Source organism: Pleurodeles waltl, chromosome 11 (genome assembly GCF_031143425.1).
Source record: "Pleurodeles waltl isolate 20211129_DDA chromosome 11, aPleWal1.hap1.20221129, whole genome shotgun sequence".
NCBI lineage: Eukaryota > Metazoa > Chordata > Amphibia > Caudata > Salamandridae > Pleurodeles > Pleurodeles waltl.
Window position 1 is genome coordinate 71,118,237 of NC_090450.1, and position 24,748 is coordinate 71,142,984.

Here is a 24,748-nt window from a genome sequence, read left to right on the forward strand (position 1 = left end):
CCTTTGCATTTCCAAAAAGGGCACAAGATAAGGTGTTGAGGAGCAGTGGTTATTTGCACATCTCTGAATTCCGGGGTGACCATAGTAGCACGTGAATTACAGGGAATTTCTCAAATAGATGTCTTTTTTTACACACACTCCTATATTTGGAAGGAAAAAATGTAGAGAAAGACAAGGGGCAATAGTACTTGTTTTGCTAATCTATGTTCCCTCAAGTCTCCCGATAAAAATGGTACCTCACTTGTGTGGGTAGGCCTAGCGCCCGCGACAGGATATGCCCCAAAACACAACGTGGACACATCACAGAAAACAGAGCTGTTTTTAGCAAAGTGACTACCTGTAGATTTTGGCCTCTAGCTCAGCCGCCACCTAGGGAAACCTACCAAACCTGTGCATTTCTGAAAACTAGAGACCTAGGGGAATCCAAGGAGGGGTGACTTGTGTGGCTCGGACCAGGTTCTGTTACCCAGAATCCTTTGCAAACCTCAAAATTTGGCTAAAAAAACACATGTTCCTCACATTTCTGTGGCAGAAAGTTCTGGAATCTGAGAGGAGCCACAAATTTCCTTCCACCCAGCGTTCCCCCACGTCTCCCGATAAAAATGATACCTCACTTGTGTGGGTAGGCCTAGCGCCCGCGACAGGATATGCCCCAAAACACAACGTGGACATATCACAGAAAACAGAGCTGTTTTTAGCAAAGCGACTACCTGTAGATTTTGGCCTCTAGCTCAGCCGGCACCTAGGGAAACCTACCAAACCTGTGCATTTCTGAAAACTAGAGACCTAGGGGAATCCAAGGAGGGGTGACTTGTGTGGCTCGAACCAGGTTCTGTTACCCAGAATCCTTTGCAAACCTCAAAATTTGGCTAAAAAAACACATGTTCCTCACATTTCTGTGGCAGAAAGTTCTGGAATCTGAGAGGAGCCACAAATTTCCTTCCACCCAGCGTTCCCCCACGTCTCCCGATAAAAATGATACCTCACTTGTGTGGGTAGGCCTAGCGCCCGCGACAGGATATGCCCCAAAACACAACGTGGACATATCACAGAAAACAGAGCTGTTTTTAGCAAAGTGACTACCTGTAGATTTTGGCCTCTAGCTCAGCCGGCACCTAGGGAAACCTACCAAACCTGTGCATTTCTGAAAACTAGAGACCTAGGGGAATCCAAGGAGGGGTGACTTGTGTGGCTCGGACCAGGTTCTGTTACCCAGAATCCTTTGCAAACCTCAAAATTTGGCTAAAAAACACATGTTCCTCACATTTCTGTGGCAGAAAGTTCTGGAATCTGAGAGGAGCCACAAATTTCCTTCCACCCAGCGTTCCCCCACGTCTCCCGATAAAAATGATACCTCACTTGTGTGGGTAGGCCTAGCGCCCGCGACAGGATATGCCCCAAAACACAACGTGGACATATCACAGAAAACAGAGCTGTTTTTAGCAAAGTGACTACCTGTAGATTTTGGCCTCTAGCTCAGCCGGCACCTAGGGAAACCTAACAAACCTGTGCATTTCTGAAAACTAGAGACCTAGGGGAATCCAAGGAGGGGTGACTTGTGTGGCTCGGACCAGGTTCTGTTACCCAGAATCCTTTGCAAACCTCAAAATTTGGCTAAAAAAACACATGTTCCTCACATTTCTGTGGCAGAAAGTTCTGGAATCTGAGAGGAGCCACAAATTTCCTTCCACCCAGCGTTCCCCTAAGTCTCTCGATAAAAATGGTGCCTCACTTGTGTGGGTAGGCCTAGCGCCCGCGAAAGGAAATGGCCCAAAACACAACATGGACACAACATATTTTTTCACAGAAAACAGTGCCTACCTGTGGATTTTGGCCTGTAGCTCAGCCCGCACCTGGGGAAACCTAGCAAACCAGCGCATTTTTGAAAACTAGAAACCCAGGGGAATCCAAGATGGGGTGACTTGCGGGGCTCTGACCAGGTTATGTTACCCAGAATCCTTTGCAAACATCAAAATGTGGCCCAAAAAACACTTTTTCCTCTCATTTCGGTGACAGAAAGTTCTGGAATCTGAGAGGAGCCACAAATTTCCTTCCACCCAGCGTTCCCCTAAGTCTCTCGATAAAAATGGTGCCTCACTTCTGTGGGTAGGCCTAGCGCCCACGAAAGGAAATGGCCCAAAACACAACATGGACACAACATATTTTTTCACAGAAAACGGAGGTGTTTTTTGCAAGGTGCCTACCTGTGGAGTTTGGCCTGTAGCTCAGCCGGCCCCAGGGGGGGGGGGGGGCAGAAATGGCCTAAAATACATTTCTTCCCCCCAACCCCCCCCCCCCCCCCCCCCCCCCCCGGAGCGACCCTTGCCTACGGGGTCGCTCCCCCTGCGTGACATTGGCGCCAAAAAACAAATCCCAGTTGCCTAGTGGTTTCTGCCCCCTTGGGGGCAGATTGACCTAAAATCGGCCAATCTGCCCCCAAGGGGGGCAGAAATGGCCTAAATACAATTTGCCCCCCAGGGGAGCGACCCTTGGGGTCGCTCCCCATCTCCAAAAAAAAAAAAAATTGCCCTGGTGCCCTGAGGGTTCTGCCCCCCTCTGGGGGCAGTTCGGCCTGATAATAGGCCGATCTGCCCCTAGGGGGGGCAGAAATGGCCTAAAATAAATTTGAACCCCCACTCCCCTTCCACCCCCACCCCCCAGAGCAGAGCTTCCAGCGCGACGAGGGAGGCCCCTGTAACACATCAGCGCGCGCTGACGTCACGGGGGGGCGGGGGTGGAAGGGGAAGGTCTTCCCCTTCCATCCCCGCCTTGGGGGGGGAGGGGGGGTGCACGGGGGGCGCGCTAGTGCGCCCCCAAGTTCCCCTGTGCCATGGACGAGATGATCTCGTCCAAGGCACAGGGGAACTGTAGCCTTGGACGAGATCATCTCGTCCAAGGCACCCAAGAGGTTAAGGCATTCAATCAAAGGAAATAGAAATAAACTCCATTGTGGTGGGTGAAACTATTTATGATGAGCTTAAATTGTTGGTAGTCCAATGTACAAAATACAACTGTCCACAAAAAAGGTAAATGTGTCCATAAAATAGTCCACAGAGTGAATCGTAGACACGTAGGAGGAAAGTAGGTTTGGCGTCTCTTGGAGGGGTTGGTGGTGGTCTTGCCATCCTTTCCTGGTGGTCTGGATGAACGCCCCCTCCTGAGGGATTACACAGTTGTAGGAAATGGGGTAGATGGAGTACTTTCCTGTTGTGGCAGAGGCTTACCATCTATGGCTGGTTTTGTCCTGATGTTGAAGGACCACAGATAGGGGTAGATGGTACAGGAAAATCCCTGCACATATGATGATAAATGTCAAACATCACCCCAGTCAAGGAGCACAAATTGGAGTTGTGATTCTGCATATGCACCTGCTTCAGGTTCTGGAGCTTTTTAAGGATCTGGGCCATTACATCTTGGGACTGCTGTAGTACTCCCAAGACTCAGTCAATAGTAGCATGTGTGACTGTAATCTCAGTAGCCTCACTTTGCTGGCCCTCTGATACGCTCCCATGACCCCTCCCACAGTACCCTGTGCCCTTCAGGCAGTGTGCCCCATCCCACTGGGTTCTGTCATTCCTGGAGGTGGTGTTAGCTCAACAGCAGCCAAGACGTGGGGGGTTGGAGAGGGGCACAGGATTGGTGTGATGTTCCTTTGGAAATAGGAAGTGGAAGTATCCTGAGGTGGTGTTGCAGTTGGGTAGGAAGTGTAGGTATGAGCTGGGTGAGGCTCACTGTAGCTGTCTGCCCAGATGGACCAGCTGATCCACATCATCTGGACTTGCAGGCCTGCAGCCCCTTTTTATAAAGCAAACTCTTGCACTTCCTCAATACTTCTAACTGGGGGAATTAATGAGTACTCCTCAGTCACTGTGTCCAGCCTTTGTTGTACCATACATGAAGCCATGTCTCTTTGACCATTTCTTAGTTTATATAACTTGGTGATATACTTCATCCACTCCTCTTCAGAAACTAGGGGTACTATTACTTTATTCAAAGTCCCTACGGTGTTAGCCACTGCATCCAACAACCCTTTAGTTCTCCCAAAATTGAGAACTGTTATTACTCTAGTCCAAGCAACCTCCTTAATTTTCCTGAGTTCTAGTCTGTATTACTTCTTGTACCGATTTATGAGTGCCATTTTATTGGAACTACCCTTTTTATAGGCCTTCCATATTTTATTATTTTAATCATTCTTTGCCCACTCTTTGGGAGATCTAAATTCGTTCTTACGGCCACCTCCAATGTTAAGGGACTTTGATATCATCAGTCAGTGAGCCAACATCAATTTGTCATATTCCTTCAAAATATCACATTGCTGAAAGTTAACCTGTTCTCTCAAGAGAATATTATTCTTGTCCACAGTCTGTTTTAATTTTGCCGTCCATATTACCTTATGCTTATTTTTTTTCCCCAAACCGGTGTGTTAGTCCGCCTTAAAGATGCGAAGCCTCAGGTACATTTATAATGTAGTCAACGTAGCTCTTGGATGTTAAAGCCACGCTGGAGACATCGGGGTGTAACATGCAAGTTAAGGATTCAAGTTTACAGGAGATGGAAAAAGAGTCAGACTTTTCTCATCCCAAAATGAGTAAAGTGACTTTCACTTAGATTGAAATGGCAAGGTTGCTTTGTGATATAAATGCTAGTGGCAAATGTAGTTTATGCAGCCGAATTCCTTCTGAACCATCAATATCTTTCATCTTTAAATAATAGTTACAACTAAAGTCACTGTATGTAGAAACAGCAACACAGATGTGACCAAGTTTATAAAAAAAAAAAAAAAATTATAAATAGGACATGGTTAAGAGCTGCTATTATTACATATTATACATATGTAGGATTAGCAGCTCTTAACAATGTATTATGGGGCAATTCACTTTATCGCATGACAGCATGGGCTTCGACTCTTGTTACCTCTTTGTCATCTTTAAGTTCACCCCCATTCATTGTTCTAGAATAAAATGTGCACAGTCTTGCCATTTTCTTCACAGCCTATTAATTTTGTAGATCATGCCTATGACCTGATTTCGGACACTGACTCTTAAAACATATCCGGAGAATAAGAAGATAGGAATGACACACTCGCAAGAGAAACAGAATAGCTGCACTGTTCTTTGCTGGGATTTCTAAAAGGAAAGGAGGAACAGGATGAAGGGTTCACCTGCCACCAGCAGGGTTGATGTTGTAAAACCGAATTGTGTTTAAGTTCCAGCGATGCATCTACTCTATTCCCAGGAAGGGAATGGAGTAGATGCTTCACGTGCTGCTCTGGGCCCACTTTTGCAAACTCTAGAGCTGCATGCTGACCTCTGATCCCCAGCAACTGAGACCTGCCAAGGCACAGCAACACTCTGTGAAACACTGCCATACTGCTCCCAGTGGCGAGACTAGACCTCTGACCACTTGCAGAGCTTGGGGGTTGGGGCTGCAGCTTTGGGTCCACGCAGCTATCCCATTTATATGCAGACTCTGGCTCTCTACTCAAGCAGAAGCCTGCCTATAAAGCAGAGTCCTTGGCTGCGAGCCCCCAGCTTTTAAGGGGCTCCTGAAGAGGGGGAGAGCCTGGGCACATTGCTCCCTGTGGTGATAGTACACTCATGGGCAGGGGAAACCTTTGCTGCCTCCATTCTGGGGAAGACCGTGGCACTGGATCCTATTAGCTGCGCGCCATCTTCTAACAGGCCTTGACTGCAGGGTCCACCAGCCATACTCTAGAGCATCCTGGATGCTGGCAACCGATGAGGTGGAAGGTGGGGGAGTGGCAACAGCACATAGAAGGGAGCACAGCATCAAGGTTCTAGACCCCTTGAGATTCACTCCCACCCCCTTCTATTGTCCATATTGAGGACACACACAACAGCAAGCGGGAGGCAGTACATCTTGAAATTCTACTAACAGAGCCCCATAGTCAACATTGACCTGCATCTGCATGCTCTTTGCGCTGAACTTTCAGCTCTGGTGGCTTATTATCCATCAGCACAGTGGCCTGCTGAGCAGTCAGTGGCCCTATCTCATGGCACACTATCTGGAGAAATGCTCTTGGTGCCTCACAGCCGCAACAGGTTAACTATGGCAAAAGCAGATCTCAAAGAGGAACTTCCATTAAGGACAGGCTTACACTAAAGCCCAGAGCTGACAAGGGGAAGGCCTCCCTGTTGGCAACACAATTCCTGGATGCCAACCAACCCAAGCTCAGCCAGGAGCACACCATCGCAGATGATGTTCTCCAGCACTTCCTTCACAAAATCAATGGGGTGCGCTCCACAATTTGTGAAGATCTCAATGGATACCTCTGAAACCTCCAAAGGGACTTAACAGACATTGGTTCCTGATTGGCTGTCATTGAATACACAGTAGACGGCTGCTAAACTGAGCTTGATATGGCGGAGCTACGCATTCTCACCCTGGAAAAGCAATGTGAAGTTCTTGCTGTCAAACAAGATGACTTTGAAAATAAGTCCAGAGGAAGCATTTACATCAGAGGCCTACCATGCGGCTCAAAAGGTAGCAACATCACTGGCTACATCCAGAAACGGCTCCATCATTTTTGGTGTTGCCCAGAGGATCCCTTGATACGACTGGATTGTAAATATAGTACCAATACAGGGAGGGCCCTCCGGACATTTTCACCAGGGTGCACGTCTGACAGCGACGTACATCCTGGATAATGTGGTCTTAGAGGACCACAAACTTTATTTTCCAAGCTAACGTCCCATCCACACTGCAGAGATGCCACCAAATGAGAAAGGTCATGTAACAACTTCCAGGCCAACCTTCAGGCTCATGTTCTCCTGGGAGGAGCAGAGACACCAGGTATGATCAGCCAGAGAAGCCTGTTGTGTCTTGGACCTCGGGAAATCGGAGGATAAGGCCCAGGACAGCCCGATTCTGCAGACAGCTTCCTCCCACACAGAAAACAAACCAAAAGAAGGCTCACAAGATTAAATCTCCACCCATAGAAGCACTCAGGGAAGTGGAGCGATTCCAGCTGTGAACCACTTCACAAGAGGGAACACCTGAGTTTACATAGGTCAGCCGTGACTCGCAGCGACTGCTGAAGCTCCTACAAGACTTCCAAAGGGTTTTGCAGGTTGGTGTGGCTGACATGGGTGGGGTAAGAAGGGAGGGAGCGATTTCACTTACCCCCTCTGAAGATGACCGACCTTGCCAGCGATACAGTCTGCTTATGTCTTAGTTTATTGTTGTTTTGGTTGACTTTGAGGTCTGGGGTGGTTATTGTTGGGATAAGTCCTCCATTTGATTTTAAACATACACAAATAACCCCCCATCTCCATGCAACACTGAAGGACTCTTGAGCTCCTTAACCGCCATGAGCATTCGCCACACTCGTCTCAATATCCCCAATCAAAATATTCACACTTAATGTGAATGGCATTAATTCCCCAGCAAAAACCGCTGGCGATACTCCACAAATCGGAGTAACACATATGCATGCTTCAGAAAACCACCTCCTAATCTCTGATACCAGAAGATTGGGCTCCAAATTCCTCCCTCTGCATTTCATCACATTGGCAAAGTTGCAGGGGTTGCAATTCTTTGCAGCTGCTCATTTGGAGGGAGGTGGGGCTTGGTGGCTGATACTGAGGATCCCTTGAAAGGTAGGGGTGGGGAGGTGTCACTTGCGTGTACGCTTCTTAATCTCTACATCCCTATCACACACCAGGAGTTATTACTTCAAACAACCATCTTAAAATCGCTCCAATACACATCCAACCCCTTACTGATCGGAGGAGACTTAATCTAGTGATGGACAATACACAACAGATCTCCCTTGAGAGAAGAGCAAGCAGAAGTAGTGACTCCTAGCTTCTGCAACTGGAATAGGTCCCTGATCCCTGGTGGCTATCCCAACCCTTGGACATGGAGTACATCTTGTAATCTGCAGTGCACAAGTACCATGCATGACGGACCTCTTTCTATTGGATGAGAGGCTATGTTCAGCACTCCAGAGTGCTGAAGTGGGGCATATTGCCATATCGGACCATGTACCCCACACGTCTTCACCCAAAAGTAACTCCTGGAGAGACTTGGGTCGCTGCCTCATGCCTACCCCACCCCTTGGACATGGAGTACATCTTGTAATCTGCATGCACAAGTACTATGCATGACTGGACCTCTTTCTATTTGGCGACAGGTTATGCCCAGCACTCCGTAGTGCTGAAGTGGGGCGTAGTCCCATATTGGATCATACCCCTGCCAGTAATTCTAGATCTCCACATGCCCTCACCAAGAAATAACTCCTGGAGAGTGAAGGCTGAACGAATATCTCCTAAGTGACCAGGGAAATATGGCAGAACTGGAGGAGGAGAAACAGAAAGTCCATCAGGTGAATGACAACCCGGACACGGCCACTCCATCTCCCTGGGACTTCTTCACGGCCTGTACCTGTGGGATTTTCATCTCCTTGGCCTCCCTGTACAAAAAGAGACAGGCCAACAAAAGGTGTGAACTGCAGGTAGCCCTCCTGCAGGGAAATAACCAGATGTATTCAGGGCCTCTCGGGCAAAAATTGGACGATGATATGTGCAGCTAAGGCCTGGCTGAAAGAGTAGGACTGGAATCGGCTAAAAGTTTTGGACTGGGACAAGGCAGCACAGGGCCTCCTTTGCACACAACCGAGATAGCGCTATCAAGGCAGGGAAATCTCTTGCAGTTCAACTAAAACCCCAAAATCACTTGGAAAAGGGAATGCCAGATATCTTTGGACGTGGACTGACCTATCTTGGATGACCAGCGTATTGCAGTGGGGTTCTGGGATTTCTATTAACAACTCTGCTCAAGGGATCATGTGGACCGCTGCCTACAGTAGCATTCCACTAAACCTATCCCCACCAATTGGCAAAGGAATTCAATTTATTAAAAAGGAGGAGGTGATCTCAGCGATAGCCAAACTCAAAGCTGCGAAAAGAACCAGACTAGATGCTGTTTAAACTGACCCATCTCCCTTTTGAATTTGGAACTCAAACTTCTCACAGGCATTCTTCTGCAGCACCTGGGAAAATATCTCCAGAATATTATAGAATAGATCAGAAGGGATTCATTCGAGGGTGCCGATGCGGTAGCAATTTGAAAAAGTGGTTGCATAAAATTGAAAATACCCAGCGCAAATAAAAAAACTGTCCTTGATGCCGAAAATGCCTGCAATAGGATTGACAGGACATGCATGGAAGAGGTCTTTCAGCATACTGGACTAGACCTATGGTTTCTAAACTGGATCAGAGCAAGCTACCTGCTCCCTATGGCCTACATCCAAGTTAATGCCCCAATCTACATTCAAACAGGGACCGGATGGGAATGCCTACTCTCTTCCTTAATATGCTCTCACACTGGAACCTTTCAGCAATGCCATAAGCAACACTGAGGGATAAGGGACTACCATAGGAATGAAGAAGTTCAAGCTGACTGCTTGCATGCAATATTATGCCCTCTCTGTTGGAACCCATGGCATCCGTCCCTTAAGTGATGTAGGACTTGTGAATGTTTCAGGCGGCCCTCAATATGAAAGGCCAACCTGGACAAATTGGAGGCACCCGTCCTACATCTTTAAGCTACTGCAAATTCAGTTCTTAAGTACACTCATCCTCATGTCATGGTCCAACGGTTCCTTAGCCTATCTGGGCAGCATATTAGTGCAACCCATCTTGCAAATAGTGGCCCTCAACTACACTAAACTGACCACCGCCCTGAAGGGTGACTTTTAAAAATGGCACAACAAACACCTCTTCTGACTGGAGCACTTGGCAATGATGAAAATGAGGTTCCTTACGCAGATCTTCCATTTATTTCATAATATAACTCCCCTGCTATCTATGTTGCTGAAAAAAATGCAACATTTATTGACCACCTTTGTATGCAGAACAAATCACCATGCATTGCCATCAAAATTCTATACCTCCCATTTAGGTAAGATGGACTGGAACTCTCACTCACCCTCCCACTACCAAGCAGTGCAGCTTTGCTACCAAGTAAAGTGGGGCAGAAAGGAAACGTTGAAGCAGGAATGCTTTGTAGACCTTATCATTTCTGCAGTGTCACTCTGCCAAGTACCATGGCTCCAAAAGTCGCAAAGGAGCCCTGGTCTACACTCCTCCCCTGGTACGAGAGCAATGGTGGTGGTATGGGACAGGGTCACGGCACGTCAGGGCCTACAACTTTTCCATCACTTTTTACACCTGTCTTTTATAACTCAGACTTCCCTCCAGCTCTGCCGCTTTGACACAGTGGAGGGAGGCTGATGTCTTATGGTGGGCTTACTAGTTAAAAAGTAACAGTTTATTTCTTTTGAAGACTTACAGAGTACATGGTTTACCAAGCAGTGGTGGTATTTTAACGATTCGAAATGCCTCTGTGACAGAGTGAATACCTTTGCTTTGTTACAGACATCCCTTTTTGCGAAACACAATAGAAAACTCCTAACAAACAAGTTACTAACCTTCGGGAATGTACTATCTAGTAGAGACTCTATCTAGCCTTACATTAGAATTTCCTGGCATCCGCTTGGAATCCAGGATTTTTGCTGAGCAATACACTTGCGAGCCTTTCGTGACATCACGGTTACCTATAAAGGCACCTCCCAGGTGAGCGTACGTCTGTTCCTTTTCCACAAACTTTCACGCCAGAAGTGCAGAGCCATGGAAAGAACCAACAGTTTGTCTGTGAAAAAACTAGGGCCATGAAAGGGACAATCCCTGGCCCTATTAGATGTGTCCGCAGAGGGGAGAGGCATGGGTTGGGTGTAAGGAATCTGCAGCTAGTTAGAGCCTCTAACAGATTATGTATTACTGAAGGTAGGTAACTTGTTCATCTGATAGAGACTTCTAGCTGAAGATTTCTTACCTTGGAATAGATCCCCAAGCCATAACCTCTTTCCTGTGGGCAGCGGACAGAAATCTTTACACTAAAAAGTCCTGCAGGACTGAATGGGCAAAGTGGCCGTCGCTATGGACCTGATTGTCCAGGCGATAGTGTCCTGCAAACGTGTGCAATGAAGCCCACGTTGCTACCTGACATATCCAGGACTGGAATGCCTTGTGCTAGCAGCTTTGCTCCTGGTGGAATGAGTCCTCAAGCCCTCAGGAGGCTTTCTCCACTGCGTAGCAGATCTTAATGCAGAGAACGACCCAGTATGAAATGGTTTGTTTCTGCACTTACCGACTCTTCTTTGCTCCCACTTACCCCAGAAAGGGTTGGTCATCCACCCAGAACTTTTTTGTGCAGTCACGGTAGAACAACAAGGCTCTTTTTTAGTCCAGTTGGTGGAGTCGCTTCTCTTCCTTAGAGGGATGCGGTAGAGCAAAGAAGGTGGGCAGGGTGATGTTTTCACCCTGGTGAAATGGGGTCACCACCATAGGGAGGAAAGAGAAATTAATTCTGAGTACCACCTTGACTGGGAACATGGTGAGAAACGGCGGCTTGGATAAGAGAGCCTGCATCTCACGCACCCTCCTGGCAGATGTTATTGCCACTAAAAAGGCTGTCCGGAAGGTGAGCAGCCGGAGGGGACAGTTACGTAATGGCTCAAAGGGAGCACACGTGAGAACTAAATTTAAGTCCCACTGAGGCATAACAAAGGGTGTAGGGGGAAACATATGTATAAGGCCATTGAGAAATCTATGTACAATAGTTGACTTGATTAAGGAAAAAATCTTTGACAAACAGGTCGAAAAAGACAGGGTAGCTCGATTCCGGATCTGCACTAAACTGTGCAGAAGGAAAAGAACTGACATGCGTGCGCCTGGGTGGCGTCTTTATAGGTGACCGTGATGTCACAAATGGCTCATATGACACAATGCCAACCGACGGTGCGCGCAAAGGTATTGCCCTGCAAAAGTTCCTGATTCCAAGCAGACGCCAAGAAATTCTAAGGTAAGGAATCTGCAGCTAGAAGTTCCTATCAGATATACTGGTACAGGACTCTGGAATAAGTTAATAAATGTTAGGTCAGCAACACGGATATAAGAACTTGTTCCTAGCAATTGCCAATGACCATGATGCAGCTCCTCTTGACCAGCTGGGTAAACCAAAAGTAGAGGCTGTAAAGGCATGGCCCAGGAAACTCTGGCACACCCCTGTAATGGAACAAATCACCCTTGAGATTAATAATGCGCTTACAGCTCATGATACTAGTTGGCACCAGTTCATTCAGCTGCTCGCCTATGAATTATGAGAGCTGTCGTGTCCCAGATAAATCCCGGCTATCTGCCTGATTCTGGAGGAGCTCTATATTACCACCAGTGGAGCGCATGTGATTTTACCAGGCACATGCACAGACACCTTCCTAGAGTAGGCACTGGGGTTGTGTAGCAAAACACTTGTTTTACCACTTCTCACTAGAGCATCAAATGTGGGAGGGGAGGAAATAAGTTTTTATGGTTGTATTTAACTATGCTTCTACTAGCTCACATCAGTCAGATGGCTCTTAACGATTGTATGTGTAAAATGCACAGGTAGTAATAATAAATGCTGGTGGTTTGTTTTAGGGTGTGTGTGTGTATATATATATGTATATATATATATGTTCGATGTCATGTGTAGCTGCAGATACACATGCTATGCACAGGTCCTGCCATCTAGTGTTGGGCTCGGAGTGTTACAAGTTGTTTTTCTTCGAAGAAGCTTTTAGAGTCATGGGACCGAGTGACTCCTCCCTTTCGTCTCCATTACGCATGGACATCGACTCCATCTTAGATTGTTTTCTTTCCACCATCGGGTTCGGACGTGTTCGTCTTCACTCTGGTTGTTTGAGTAGGGAAAAACTTATAATCCATTGAAAATCGTCGGTATTGTTCTTGATCGCGTCCCATCTAGCATCAACACCTCGGTACTGGCGGATACACATCTTCGGTTGCCCTTCGGGGCACCCGCGCACAACTTGGGCCTGGTCGGCCCGACCACAAGTGTCGTCGAAGCCTCATGGACCAGACCCCGTTCAGATTCTGCCCTCTGTGCCACGCCAAGTATCCCTACACAGATCAACATCTGGTTTGTAATCTGTGTTTGTCTCCAGATCATCGGGAGGATACTTGTGAAGCCTGTAAATCCTTCCGTTCGAAAAAGACCTTACGAGACCGAAGAGCGGGAAGGTTACAAGTGGCGTCCAGAAGCACCAAACGCCTCGATGCAGAAGAGGAAATGATTCACACTGCCTTCTCTGTTCAGGGATCCGATTCCGAAGAGTCCGACGTCGACCGACCACTAACAGCGGGCCAGCATGCGAGTACGCTTGCCCCGACCCAGACCAAGACCAAACATAAGGCCTCGGGGTCGCCACTGCCGGAAGGCCATGGCTCCACCCGTAAAAATAAATCGACCGGTGACCAAGTAACATCTTCGGCACCGAAAAAGGCCACGCCTGTTACGAACCCTTTGGACTCGAGCCGAGGCACGGGCTCCGAAAGCATACGACTCCGGCCCATCGAGTCGAGACCCCGGAAGTCCTTTTCGGAACCGAGGCCAACAATTACTCCAGGACCTTCGGTGCTGAAAGAACCAGCTTCGGAGCCAAAAAAACATTCCTATACAGAGGAGCATGGACTTTTGAAACAGTTAAAAGAAAGCCATAGATTTGAGGAAGAACTACAACAAATGAGGATTTTTATGACAAACAGGCTAGGATACAGATCCACAAGGACACTGGTAAGATCCTCATAGCACCTCCTCTCAAAATAAAAAGAAAACTGGCATTACATGGACGTTTGGACACTGAACAGCCAACGGCTAAAGTGCCAAGAGAGAAATCTCCGCCTCCCCAGTTTTCTCCTCACCAGTCTCCTCATCCCTCTCCTCAACGGACTGTCTCCCCACCTGCTACACCCACTGTACAGTCTCCAACACACACTATGCAGTCACATCAGGACACAGATCCATAGGGTCTCTACGATGACCCAGTATCAGACAATAGCCCAGAGTGCTACCCATCTAAGCCTTCGCCACCTGAGGATAGCACCTCGTATACACAGGTTCTAGCTAGGGCAGCAGCTTTCCACAATGTGAGCATGCACAGAACCTCTAGAGGACAACTTCTTATTCAATACATTGTCCTCAACCCACGCCACATACCAAAGCCTACCCATGCTCTCCGGTATCCTCAAACATGCCCAGCAGATATTCCAAGAACCGGTTAAAGGAAATGCTATAACCCCAAGGGTAGAGAAAAAATACAAACCACCACCCTCAGACCCAGTGTATATCACACAACAGCTGCCCCCCGATTCAGTAGTGGTCAGCGCAGCGAGGAAAAGGGCTAACTCACAGTCCTCTGGAGATGCACCCGGTCCAGACAAGGAAAGCAAAAAATTTGATGCTGCAGGGAAAAGGGTGGCATCACAAGCAGCCAATCAGTGGCGCATAGCTAATTCGCAGGCCCTTCTATCTAGATACGATAGGGCTCACTGCGATGAGATGAAGGACATTATTCAACAACTCCCCAAGGAACACCAAAAGAGAGCCCAGCAGGTAGTAGAGGAGGGTCAGGCAATTACAAAAAATGTATGACAACACTGGATCTAAAAGATGCGTATTTTCACATACCCATCCATCCAGCTCACAGAGAAATACTTCAGGTTTGTTATACAAGGAAAACATTACCAATTCAAGGTATTACCCTTTGGGATAACATCAGCCCCCAGAGTCTTTACAAAATGCCTTGCCGTAGTAGCAGCATACATAAGGAGACAACATATGCATGTATTCCCATATCTCGACTATTGGCTAATAAAAGCCAACACTCAAAAACAGTGTCAACATCACACACGTTATGTAATAGATACCTTACACACACTGGGGTTCTCAATAAATTACCAAAAATCACACCTGCAACCATCGCAAATTCAGTAGTACTTAGGAGCTACACTGAACACTCAAAAGGCGCTTGCAAGTCCAAGCCCTCAAAGAGTGCAATCGTTCCACACCATATTGCCAAAAAAATCAGCCAAACCAGCACTACACTGTCCATTTTGTCATGAAACAGCTAGGTATGATGGCATCATGCATCGCCATTGTCCCGAACGCAACTTTACACATGCGGCCCTTACAACAGTGCCTCGCAAAACAATGCACAGGGTCATCTCCAAGATCTAGTGTTGATAGACCGCCAAACACACATTTCGCTTCAGTGGTGGAATCCCACAAATTTAAACAAAGGGTGGCCATTTCAAGACCCTGTACCTCACGCCATTCTCACAACAGATGCATCAATGATTGGATGGGGAGCACACCTCAACAATCACAATATTCCGGGAAAATGGGACAACACACAGAAGCAGCTTCACATAAATCACTTATAACTGCTAGCAGTCTCCCAAGCACTAAGAGCCTTTCAACCTCTTCTTGCTCACAAACACATTCTTGTCAGAACAGACAATATGACAACAATGTACTACTTAAACAAACAAGGAGGAACCCACTCATCACAACTTTGGCTTCTAGCCCAAAAAATTTGGCACTGGGCAATTCACAACAACATTCACCTGGTAGCTCAATACATTCCAGGGATTCACAATCAGTTCGCAGACAACCTCAGTCGAGATCACCAACAAACTCACGAGTGGGAAATTCAACCCCAGGTACTTCACAAATACTTTCGTCAGTGGGGGACACCAAACGTAGATCTGTTTGCCACCAACCACAATGCAAAATGCCAAAACTTTGCGTCCAGGTACCCACACCCTCAGTCCAAGGGCAATGCTCGATGGATCAACTGGTCAGGGATATTTCCTTACGCTTTTCCCCCCCTCGCCCGCTCATTCCATTTTTGGTCAACAAACTGCGTCAAAACAAACTCAAACTCATACTTATAGCACCAACGTGGGCGCGCCAACCATGGTACACCACACTGCTAGACCTGTCAATAGTACCACACGACAAACTCCCAAACAGGCCAGACCTGCTGATACAGAACAAACAGCAGATCAGACACCCCAATCCAGCGATGCTCAGTCTAGCAATCTGGCTCCTGAAATATTAGAGTTTTGGTATCTAAATCTTCCACCAGAGTGTATGGAAGTCATTAAACAGGCAAGAAAACCTACCACCAGGCAGTGTTATGCTAGCAAATGGAAAAGATTTGTTTTCTACTGTTGAGCAAAACACCTCTTAAGATGCGTCCATACAAGACATCGTAGGTTATTTACTCCACCTACAAAAAGCAAATCTAGCTTTTTCATCCATCAAAATACATCTCACAGCAATTTCTGCTTATATGCAAAATAAACAGACCAAATCCCTATTTAGGGTACCAGTCATTAAAGCTTTCATGGAGGGTCTAAAACCCTCATGGAATCTTAACATTGTACTTAAGAGTGCATGGGTTCAAATGGTGGACCCAAGAGTCGTGTGTCAGATTCAATTCCTAACTTGGAAAGTAGCATTTCTAGTGGCAATCACTTCATTACGAAGAGTTAGTGAGATACAAACATTCACTATTGAACAACCCTTTATACAAGTACACAAACATAAGGTTGTATTCCGCACAAACCCTAAATTTCTACCAAAAGTCATCTCACCGTTTCATTTAAACCAAATAGTGAAACTCCCAGTCTTCTTCCCACAGCCAGACTCAGTGGCAGAAAGAGCACTGCATACATTAGATATTAAAAGAGCTCTAATGTATTACATCGACAGAACAAAATCATTTCGTAAAACTAAACAGTTGTTCGTCGCATTCGATAAACCCCATACTTGTAATCCTATATCAAAACAAGGCATAGCCAGGTGGATAGTGAAATGTATACAAACTTGTTCCCTAAAAGCTAAAAGACAACTGCTAATTACGCCAAACGCGCATTCCACTAGGAAAAAAGGAGCAACAATGGCATTTCTAGGAAACATACCAATGACAGAAATTTGTAAGGCAGCCACGTGGTCGACACCTCATACATTTACCAAGCATTACTGTGTAGATGTGTTAGCAACACAACACGGCACAGTAGGACACGCTGTACTAAGAACATTATTTCAGACAACTTCAACTCCTACAGGCTGACCACCGCTTAGGGGAGGATTACTTCTTTGTAGTCTATGCATAGCATGTGTATCTGCAGCTACACATGCCATCAAATGGAAAATGTCACTTACCCAGTGTACATTGGTTCGTGGCATGTTCCGCTGCAGATTCACATGCGCCCTCCCTCCTCCCCGGGAGCCTGTAGCCGTTTGTTATATTTAAAATTTGTACATATGTATATACATCTCTATTCCATTGCATGGACATCTCTTACTGTACACTCTATCACTCCTACCTTACCTTTCTGCGGGAAAACCATCTAAGATGGAGTCGATGCCCACGTGCAATGGAGCCGAAAGGGACAAGTCACTCGGTCCCGTGACTCGAAAAGACTTCTTCGAAGAAAAACAACTTGTAACACTCTGAGCCCAACACTAGATGGCAGGACCTGTGCACAGCATGTGAATCTGCAGCGGAACATGCCACGAACAGATGTACACTGGGTAAGTGACATTTTCTATATATATATATATATATATATATATATTTAGAACTAGATTGAAGTACGTGGATACCACTGCCCACACACTATAATGTATTTCGTGAAATAATGTAGAGAAGATGAGGCACATGGGGGAGCCAAAGCCTCTCTCAATAATCCTTAAGTGACAAATTCTATGCCATGCTGATCCACCTTGTGTGGCACTGTAAGGCATAGTAAATCTGGAGTAACTCAAGTTGGTGCCTTGCGTTAGTCTGCCCGAGGAAGGCGTTCCATGGGTGTTCCCTCGCAACTACCAATGGGTTTTGGCGCATTCCCAGATATACTAACACTAGAAAACCGGAGAATGTGTCAAATTGCTACTCCTTTCCAGAGAAGGGATAATGAGGAGAAATATGTTTATTTCTCCTTGTTTGTCCTCTCTCCATGTGCTGCATTCTGCAGCACACCCAGAAAGAAGATAAGCCCCAGAGGATTGTTTTTGTGCAGGAAGATGGCCCCTTCTTTTTTAAATCAATTGTGCCTGCAATGCTGGTTCCCTTGTGCCATGGTTCAGGGGAGCCTGTGTTGGGGCGTCATTGTCACTACTTCGCCAGTGCAGAGGGAGAGCAGGACTGTGCAGTAATTTAGTAGATATGCCACATTCCTACCCTCTTCATTTGACACAGCAAGTTGTCTTGCTGCATTGTGCTGTCAAATGATAGCAAATCTCCACCTAATTGTTTGTGCCAATGTGCAGATCTCTAATTTGGGACCCTTTTTTAGATGAAAGTGAGTCTATTCCACAGAACAAGGTGATGCTTTGCCACTGAGAAACCAACAAAGAGCTGATCATTTACCTAATGGTCTTTGGTAGATTGATGTAAAAGTGAGTGGTCTTTTGGGGGGGGGGGGTTCAAACAATGAAGTTTCTCCTTCGAGGGGTGATGGATTGCCTAGCTTGAAAAGAAGTCACAGGTTTCGGTAGAAAGGCTACTCTAGTCCTCATCACCAGTTTGTCGGGGAAGAAGGTGGTATAGGGCAGCGTGACGGACAGCTTGAAGCTCACTCGCACAATGTGCTGACGTTATTAAGATGAGAAACACCTTCAGGAGATGTATGGAACAGAGTTGCAGCAGTTTAAAATGAGTACATGTAAGGAAATCAACGATCAAATTAAGGTGCCATTATTGCATTACAAAAGGCATAGGAGGAAACGTGGACCAAACCTTCGATGCTTTAAACAAAGACAGTTGGCCAAGTAAATGCAAAAAAGCCAAAAGGACTGACAAATTACCTTTAGCCATGTCCACTGTAAGTCATGATGGGCCAAAGTCAGAACAACAGTAGGGCGTCTGATAGTTTAGCTTTCAAATGATCCATGTTATGGGTACCACTCCAAGGCACAAACGTGTCCCAGCATAAACTGATTTTGTAGAAGAATACATGGCCTCCAGGTTGTCATCCACTACCTTGGGATGCAATTTGAATGCAGACAACTGCGGCCACTCAGTCTCCACACATGAAGATGTAAGTTGCACATGTCCAGGTGCAAGACCATGCGCTGCTGCAGCAACAGAAGGTCCTCCCGAAGTGGTAGCCTAATTGGAGGACAGAAGCTCATGCCCAGAAGTTCTGGGTACCATTTTCTTCTGGCCCAATCCACAGTCACTAGGATGACTTGGACCTGGTTGTTCCTGATCTTATTCAGAACCTGGGACAGAAGAGTTAGCAGGAAGGCATACAGAAGTCCCAGGTGCCACTCTAGACAGAATGCATCACGGAGAGAAAGACATCTTTGAAACTCCAACATGCAAAAGTGCTGACACTACACTTTGTCTGCAGCAGGGAAGAGCCAAACCCATTGCTGAAAGACACCCTGATCCTCTTCTAGGTGTAATTGCCACTCGTGATCAGCAAGGCATTTTCAGCAGAGTGCATCTGCCCTTAAAGTTAAAGATCCCCCAGGTGGTGTACGATCAGGGAGATGCCCTGACGAGTCAACCAGGTCAAGAAGCACAGGGCCTCTTGGCACAGAGCCTAGGACCCCATCCTGTTGTTGCAGTTCTACTAGAGGTGGTGGTGTCCGTGAGGGCATGAACCAGCCTCCCTTTGATGAACATTACAAATTATTTCATCATCCGGTGGGTGGCTGGTTTCTGGGAAAGACACCACATAAACCTGCTAGAGTTGTTCCCAGATTTCTCCGATTTCCACCTCTCTCACATGACCTCCCCAACCCGCCAGCGATGCATCTGTCATCACTGTCAGCGTTAAGGTGGGATGTTGAAATGTGCCTGCCGCTGTTCCAATTGTGGTCAAGCAGCCACCTCTGCAGACATTTTGGAGTCTCCATCACACCCTGGATGGAGTTTGCCAAATTTCCTTGGTACTGGGTCGACTGCAGTGCCTGCATATGCCACCTGACATGGTCTGCAAGTAGGATGAATGAGGCTAATAAAGCAAGAAGCCTCAGAGCCATCCTCCCTGAGACCCAGGACTGAGGCGGAAACATCTGGTTTATAGCTTCAATGTCCCAGACTCGTTCCAGAGGGAAGACTTGTAAGTACATCAGGTGCAGGATGGCTCCAATGAAAGGGAGCTTCTGCGAAGGAGTCAGGTGTGACTTCAGCATGATGAATCCCAATGATGAACAAAGGTTTGCCATTGTGTAGAGTTGGTCCGAAACTGATTGTAGAGAGTCTGCTTTCAGCAGCCAGTTGTCGAGATATGATAGGAATGCTAACCCAACAGGAGTGCTGCAACCACCCACATTATGTTCTTAACATCTGAGGGGTACTGGTGAGGCTGAGAGGGAGCATGGCAAACTGAAAATGTGTGTCCCACTTTGAACTGTAGGTAGCGCCTGTGGAACTGTAGGATGTGAAAATGACAATAGGCGTCCTGCAGAATCAACACCACCATCCAGTCTCTTGAATCCAGGAAAGAAAGAACTTGGGCCTTGAATTTATCCTTGCACAGAAAGACATTGAGAGGCCGAAGATCTAAAATTTTCAGCCCGAGGAAAATTACAGAGGTTACACTGTGTTGCAATCTCAGAGGCTGGGACCCTGCCTATGGCTCCTTCCTTTAAAAGAACTGAACTTCCTGCCACAAATGTCCTCTGAAATCCACTCTGCGGGTAGGTGTTATAGACAACAGGATGGAAAGGAATTGCAGGCTGTAGCCCCTTTTAGACTATCTGCAGGACACACCTATCGGACGTTACGGTCTGCCATCTTTAAAGAAAAATAAAATAAAAATGTGTGGTCCTACCCCTCCTCCTCCCCAAAATGTTTAGATGCCGCTAAGGGCAAGCAAAAGTGGCTTGAAGGATGCTGCAAGAGGGGCTGGGGACTGGGAAGTTAATTTCCCCTGCTGGCTTGGATGTGGTCTCAGTAGCTCTTCCCTCTTTAGAGCTCTCAAGGACAGAGTGGGAATTCTTGCCAAGGAAGGAGACCTGTTCACGAGCACACCAATGTGCGACACCTGCAAGACATTTGAGAAAAACCCTGGATTTCCTTTGTGGGTGGCACTGGAGCACAACACCATTATCAAGGACTGTGCCTAAGCTGCCAGTCGTGACCAGATTACATTTTTTGCCACATCCTGGCCATCTTGAATGTTCTGTGTCAAACTGCCATGACATTCCTCCAGGACTGCTGGTAAGATATCAGCAAGAGAGCCCCATAATGGGTGGGAGTACCTTTTAGCAAACAGCTGGAGTTGACTATATTGAGGTCAGGTCTAGCTGAAGAAAACATAGGCGCGTATTTATACTTTTTTTTAGCGCCGCATTTGCGCCGCTTTTTGACGCAAAACGGCGCAAACCTACAAAATACAATGGTATTTTGCAAGTTTGCGCTGTTTTTGCGTAAAAAATGAAGCAAATGCGGCGCAAAAAAAGTATAAATACGGGCCATACTCTTCCCAAAAGCCTCATTAGTTGACTGTTCTAGGGGGCAGTCAAAAAAACTGGGGTTAACCCTTGTAGTGGAGGCCTGTAGAGTGCTGCAGTAGAAAAGCAATGTCAACTGGAGTGGGTCTGTGGGGACATGCCATCTGTCTGTCTGTTGGTGGGCAAGTGCAGGATTTTCTCTAAAAGCTGCTGGGAGCGTTGGATAGGGCCTCATTGAATAGCAGTAGAGGTTCAGATGAGGACTGTCCAGGTTGAACACTTCTGTGAGGATGCTATTTTTTTAACTTCGATCTAAGGTGATTGTATATCTAAGCCTTTGCCAGCCTGTCCAATGAGCGTGGTGAATGAAGCTGGCTATTCCATGGAGAGCGGGAGAAATTAGCCCCATGCCAAAGTATTCAGCCCCCTTGCAGGTCCATATAAAAATTGTCATTGTGGTATTGTGGGGAAGACTTCATCGCCATTATCAGCTAATTGGCTTTTTGTCCAGCACTGGTTGGTGACCCCTAAGTAAAGGAGCATTCTTATCAGAGTCCAATGTATGAGATTCAAGCACGTATGGACCAAGCTTGGCCAAGACTGAGATGGGTTTGGCTGAGAGTCGGTCAGAACCATGGGTTTGACATCATCCTCTGCCGTCAACCGTGCTAGTGCTGGCATCAACATGGCAGAACCTGAAATGGACTATGGTGCCAGTTGTAGAGTTGGCTTTAGAGTTCCAGCTGAACCCGAAGTGGGTTCAAGAAGCACAGATAGGGCTGAGGCTGGACCTGACGGCAGTATCCTAACTCAGTGGATCGAAATTGCACCAAATGGAGCTTGTATGGTGAAGATGCAAAGCATAGCCTCCTTAAGCACCTCAATTTTTAATAGCAATTTTATTGTTCAGTTCAGAACAACTGCAGTTTTACCGAGGCAATACATGTTCTACCTTTTTATCTAACGTCCTTTTAGCTATACCATCATCTCCCAACCTTGCCCATTTGCTGCAGACTGACCAGCAAGGTGTTGTGCGGGCACCACTTGAATTTTTCTATGATAGATCCATCTTAGTGGGTAGTGTCATGTTTCATCCCAGGGGCACCAGAGGCTTACCACAGTCATGCTCATTTGTTACTGTACAATGCAGGTTGCACTTGACATACATTTATGTTGTGTTTGGGTATATCGCCAACAGAATTGTCACTCTCCAGGCACAGACTTAGCAAACAATATGGTATTTCTCAGATAAGCACCTCACCCTTATTTGGCAATGCTGACTGGCTCGGGAATTCGGGATCAGCTCCTCAACAGAGCACAGATTTAGATGTACGCAAAGACTTGGACCCCAACTATGACCTGTTGTGGGACCAATCTCCAAGAGGGGGAATGGATCTACGTCTTTCCCTTTGAGCAGGAGTAGTCTTTACGTGACTTCTGTCATTTTGTGGCAAAATAAAGCTTGGCTTCAAAATCCCAGATCACCAACAAGTGACTCAGGGTGCACTCCTCGCAGGACTCAGTTGTGGCCCGACCCCAAGTACCAGAGTAACAGCTTACAGGGCTCTATCACAGAAATGAGCTTGAAACAGTCCCTACTAGACTTCAACCCTGTAGTTTTAGAAGAGGACATATTCCCTTGCACACTGGGGAAAAACAAAAAAGGGGGGGGAAAAAGCGAATTAACAGGTCACAGAGTTCACAATGTAAAACCCCTTCATAATGCATCTAAGAGTTCACAATGAAATCCCCTTTTGTGCTGTTTATCATGGGTTAAACCATACATAGTCCCTGACACCGGTCTGAGTTAGCAATTTCTTTATCGTTTATGAGCAAGGAACTATTTCATAGGCGGAAGAACACAACTGATGACCAAACAAATGCCCATGGAGAAAAAGATCAATGTGGATGGAGCACAGCCAAAGTCGCCCCCCTCAATTCTGCTTTTAAATATGTTTTAGGTGATTACAGGAGCACTTGCAAACAGCTAAAGCTCTCCCTTGCAAGGAGGAATTTATTTTAATATCTCCCTTGATATCTTAATATCTCTGGATTGTAGTATTTTTTTCATCAAGAGAAGAGAGAAAGCAGCTTTGAAATATTATTATCAATGTTTTTGGACACAGTTCCAACCACCCCCGCTGCCTTCAATCATGAATGCGTCGACCAGTGGAAACACACAACCTGTCAATCCTCCTACATCAGGTTTAAGGAGCTGGTCCACTAAACTTCTTTATACGCTCAACCCGCAGCACTTGGAATCTTTGGCTGCCTAGGATAGTTTTCCAGGGGGTTCTTACTCTGCCTTCTGGAGCAAGCACATGCAAGACAGATCCATGCCTGTAGGGCCACCCTTAGCAGAAATGTGCTTATTTCGCTTAATATTGTATTCAAGAAATTATTTTATTGTATAGAGATGTATATGAATATCTTATACACAAGAACATGGTTTAAACATGCGTACAGACTAACTTCGCCTTACTAGCTTGTTTTGCAGGAGCACTTCTGTAATTCTCACATTTAAAAAAAAAAAAAAATCTGAAAATACAATGCTTCAAATGTGACCATTCTTCAAGGACGAAGGATCAAAAATATATTTTACTTCTTGCATATACAAGAGGTCAAATACCATATATATCTTTAAGGTTCTATGTGCATAGCAATGCATCACATACATATTTCTTATCAAATAAATGGCTGCTAAGCCCTAAAACCCAGGTGGTTTAAGGTATGTGAGGAAAAAAGAACATATGGAACTTTTCATCTGTATTACAAATTCCCCCAAAGTTTGGAGGCCGAATCTTTATTCAAAGAGATTTTTTTCTCCATTAAGTAATTTAACATTTGGAGAATCCTGTTCATTATTACAACTCCTTTGCACAACATAGATATTTCTTGAAAGGTGGAAGGAGAGGACTTCTAACCAATCCAGAGAAAAATCTCTTGCTTACTGTGGGGCATTTTGTTTGATGTGTCACACAGGATTTTTAAAACCCCTCTCGCACATGAAGATAGGAACAATGGAGGCACCTTCCTTTCATCTATTTTTGACTTTTTCTCCGAGCACTACTGGTACTGCCAGCAATACTGGAAGACCTTGATCCCTGAGAAGATGATGACGAACTGATTGGTGGACAGACAAAAGGTAGGTCTACAACTTTAACTGATGGTTGTTGACTTGCAGTGCTTTTAGATGTAGAAGATCTGAAACAAAAACAGAAAGTGATAAAGTTTAAATACACTTAGTTCAAAACAACTTTATTCTGTTAAACTATAAAAGTAAATATACAAACTAAATTACATGATTCTACAAACAATACAGCAATGTTACTAAAAGTAGATAATATAATAATTAATCAAACAAAAATAAATTCACAAATAAATGCTCGATTATTTTAAGATTTTT

At 46.0% G+C, this 24,748-nt stretch overlaps 1 protein-coding gene across 1 annotated transcript in view; it reads right to left on the reverse strand.

The window, feature by feature from the left end:
• Positions 1-23,728: 23,728 nt before the first annotated feature.
• Positions 23,729-24,748, reverse strand: part of CCDC39 (coiled-coil domain 39 molecular ruler complex subunit) — a 141,337-nt gene continuing 140,317 nt past the window's right edge. The window contains exon 20 of the mRNA XM_069213092.1: positions 23,729-24,546. Within this exon, the coding sequence (XP_069069193.1) occupies positions 24,384-24,546 (163 nt within the window). The 3' untranslated portion in view covers positions 23,729-24,383. The remainder of the gene's footprint in view (positions 24,547-24,748) is intronic.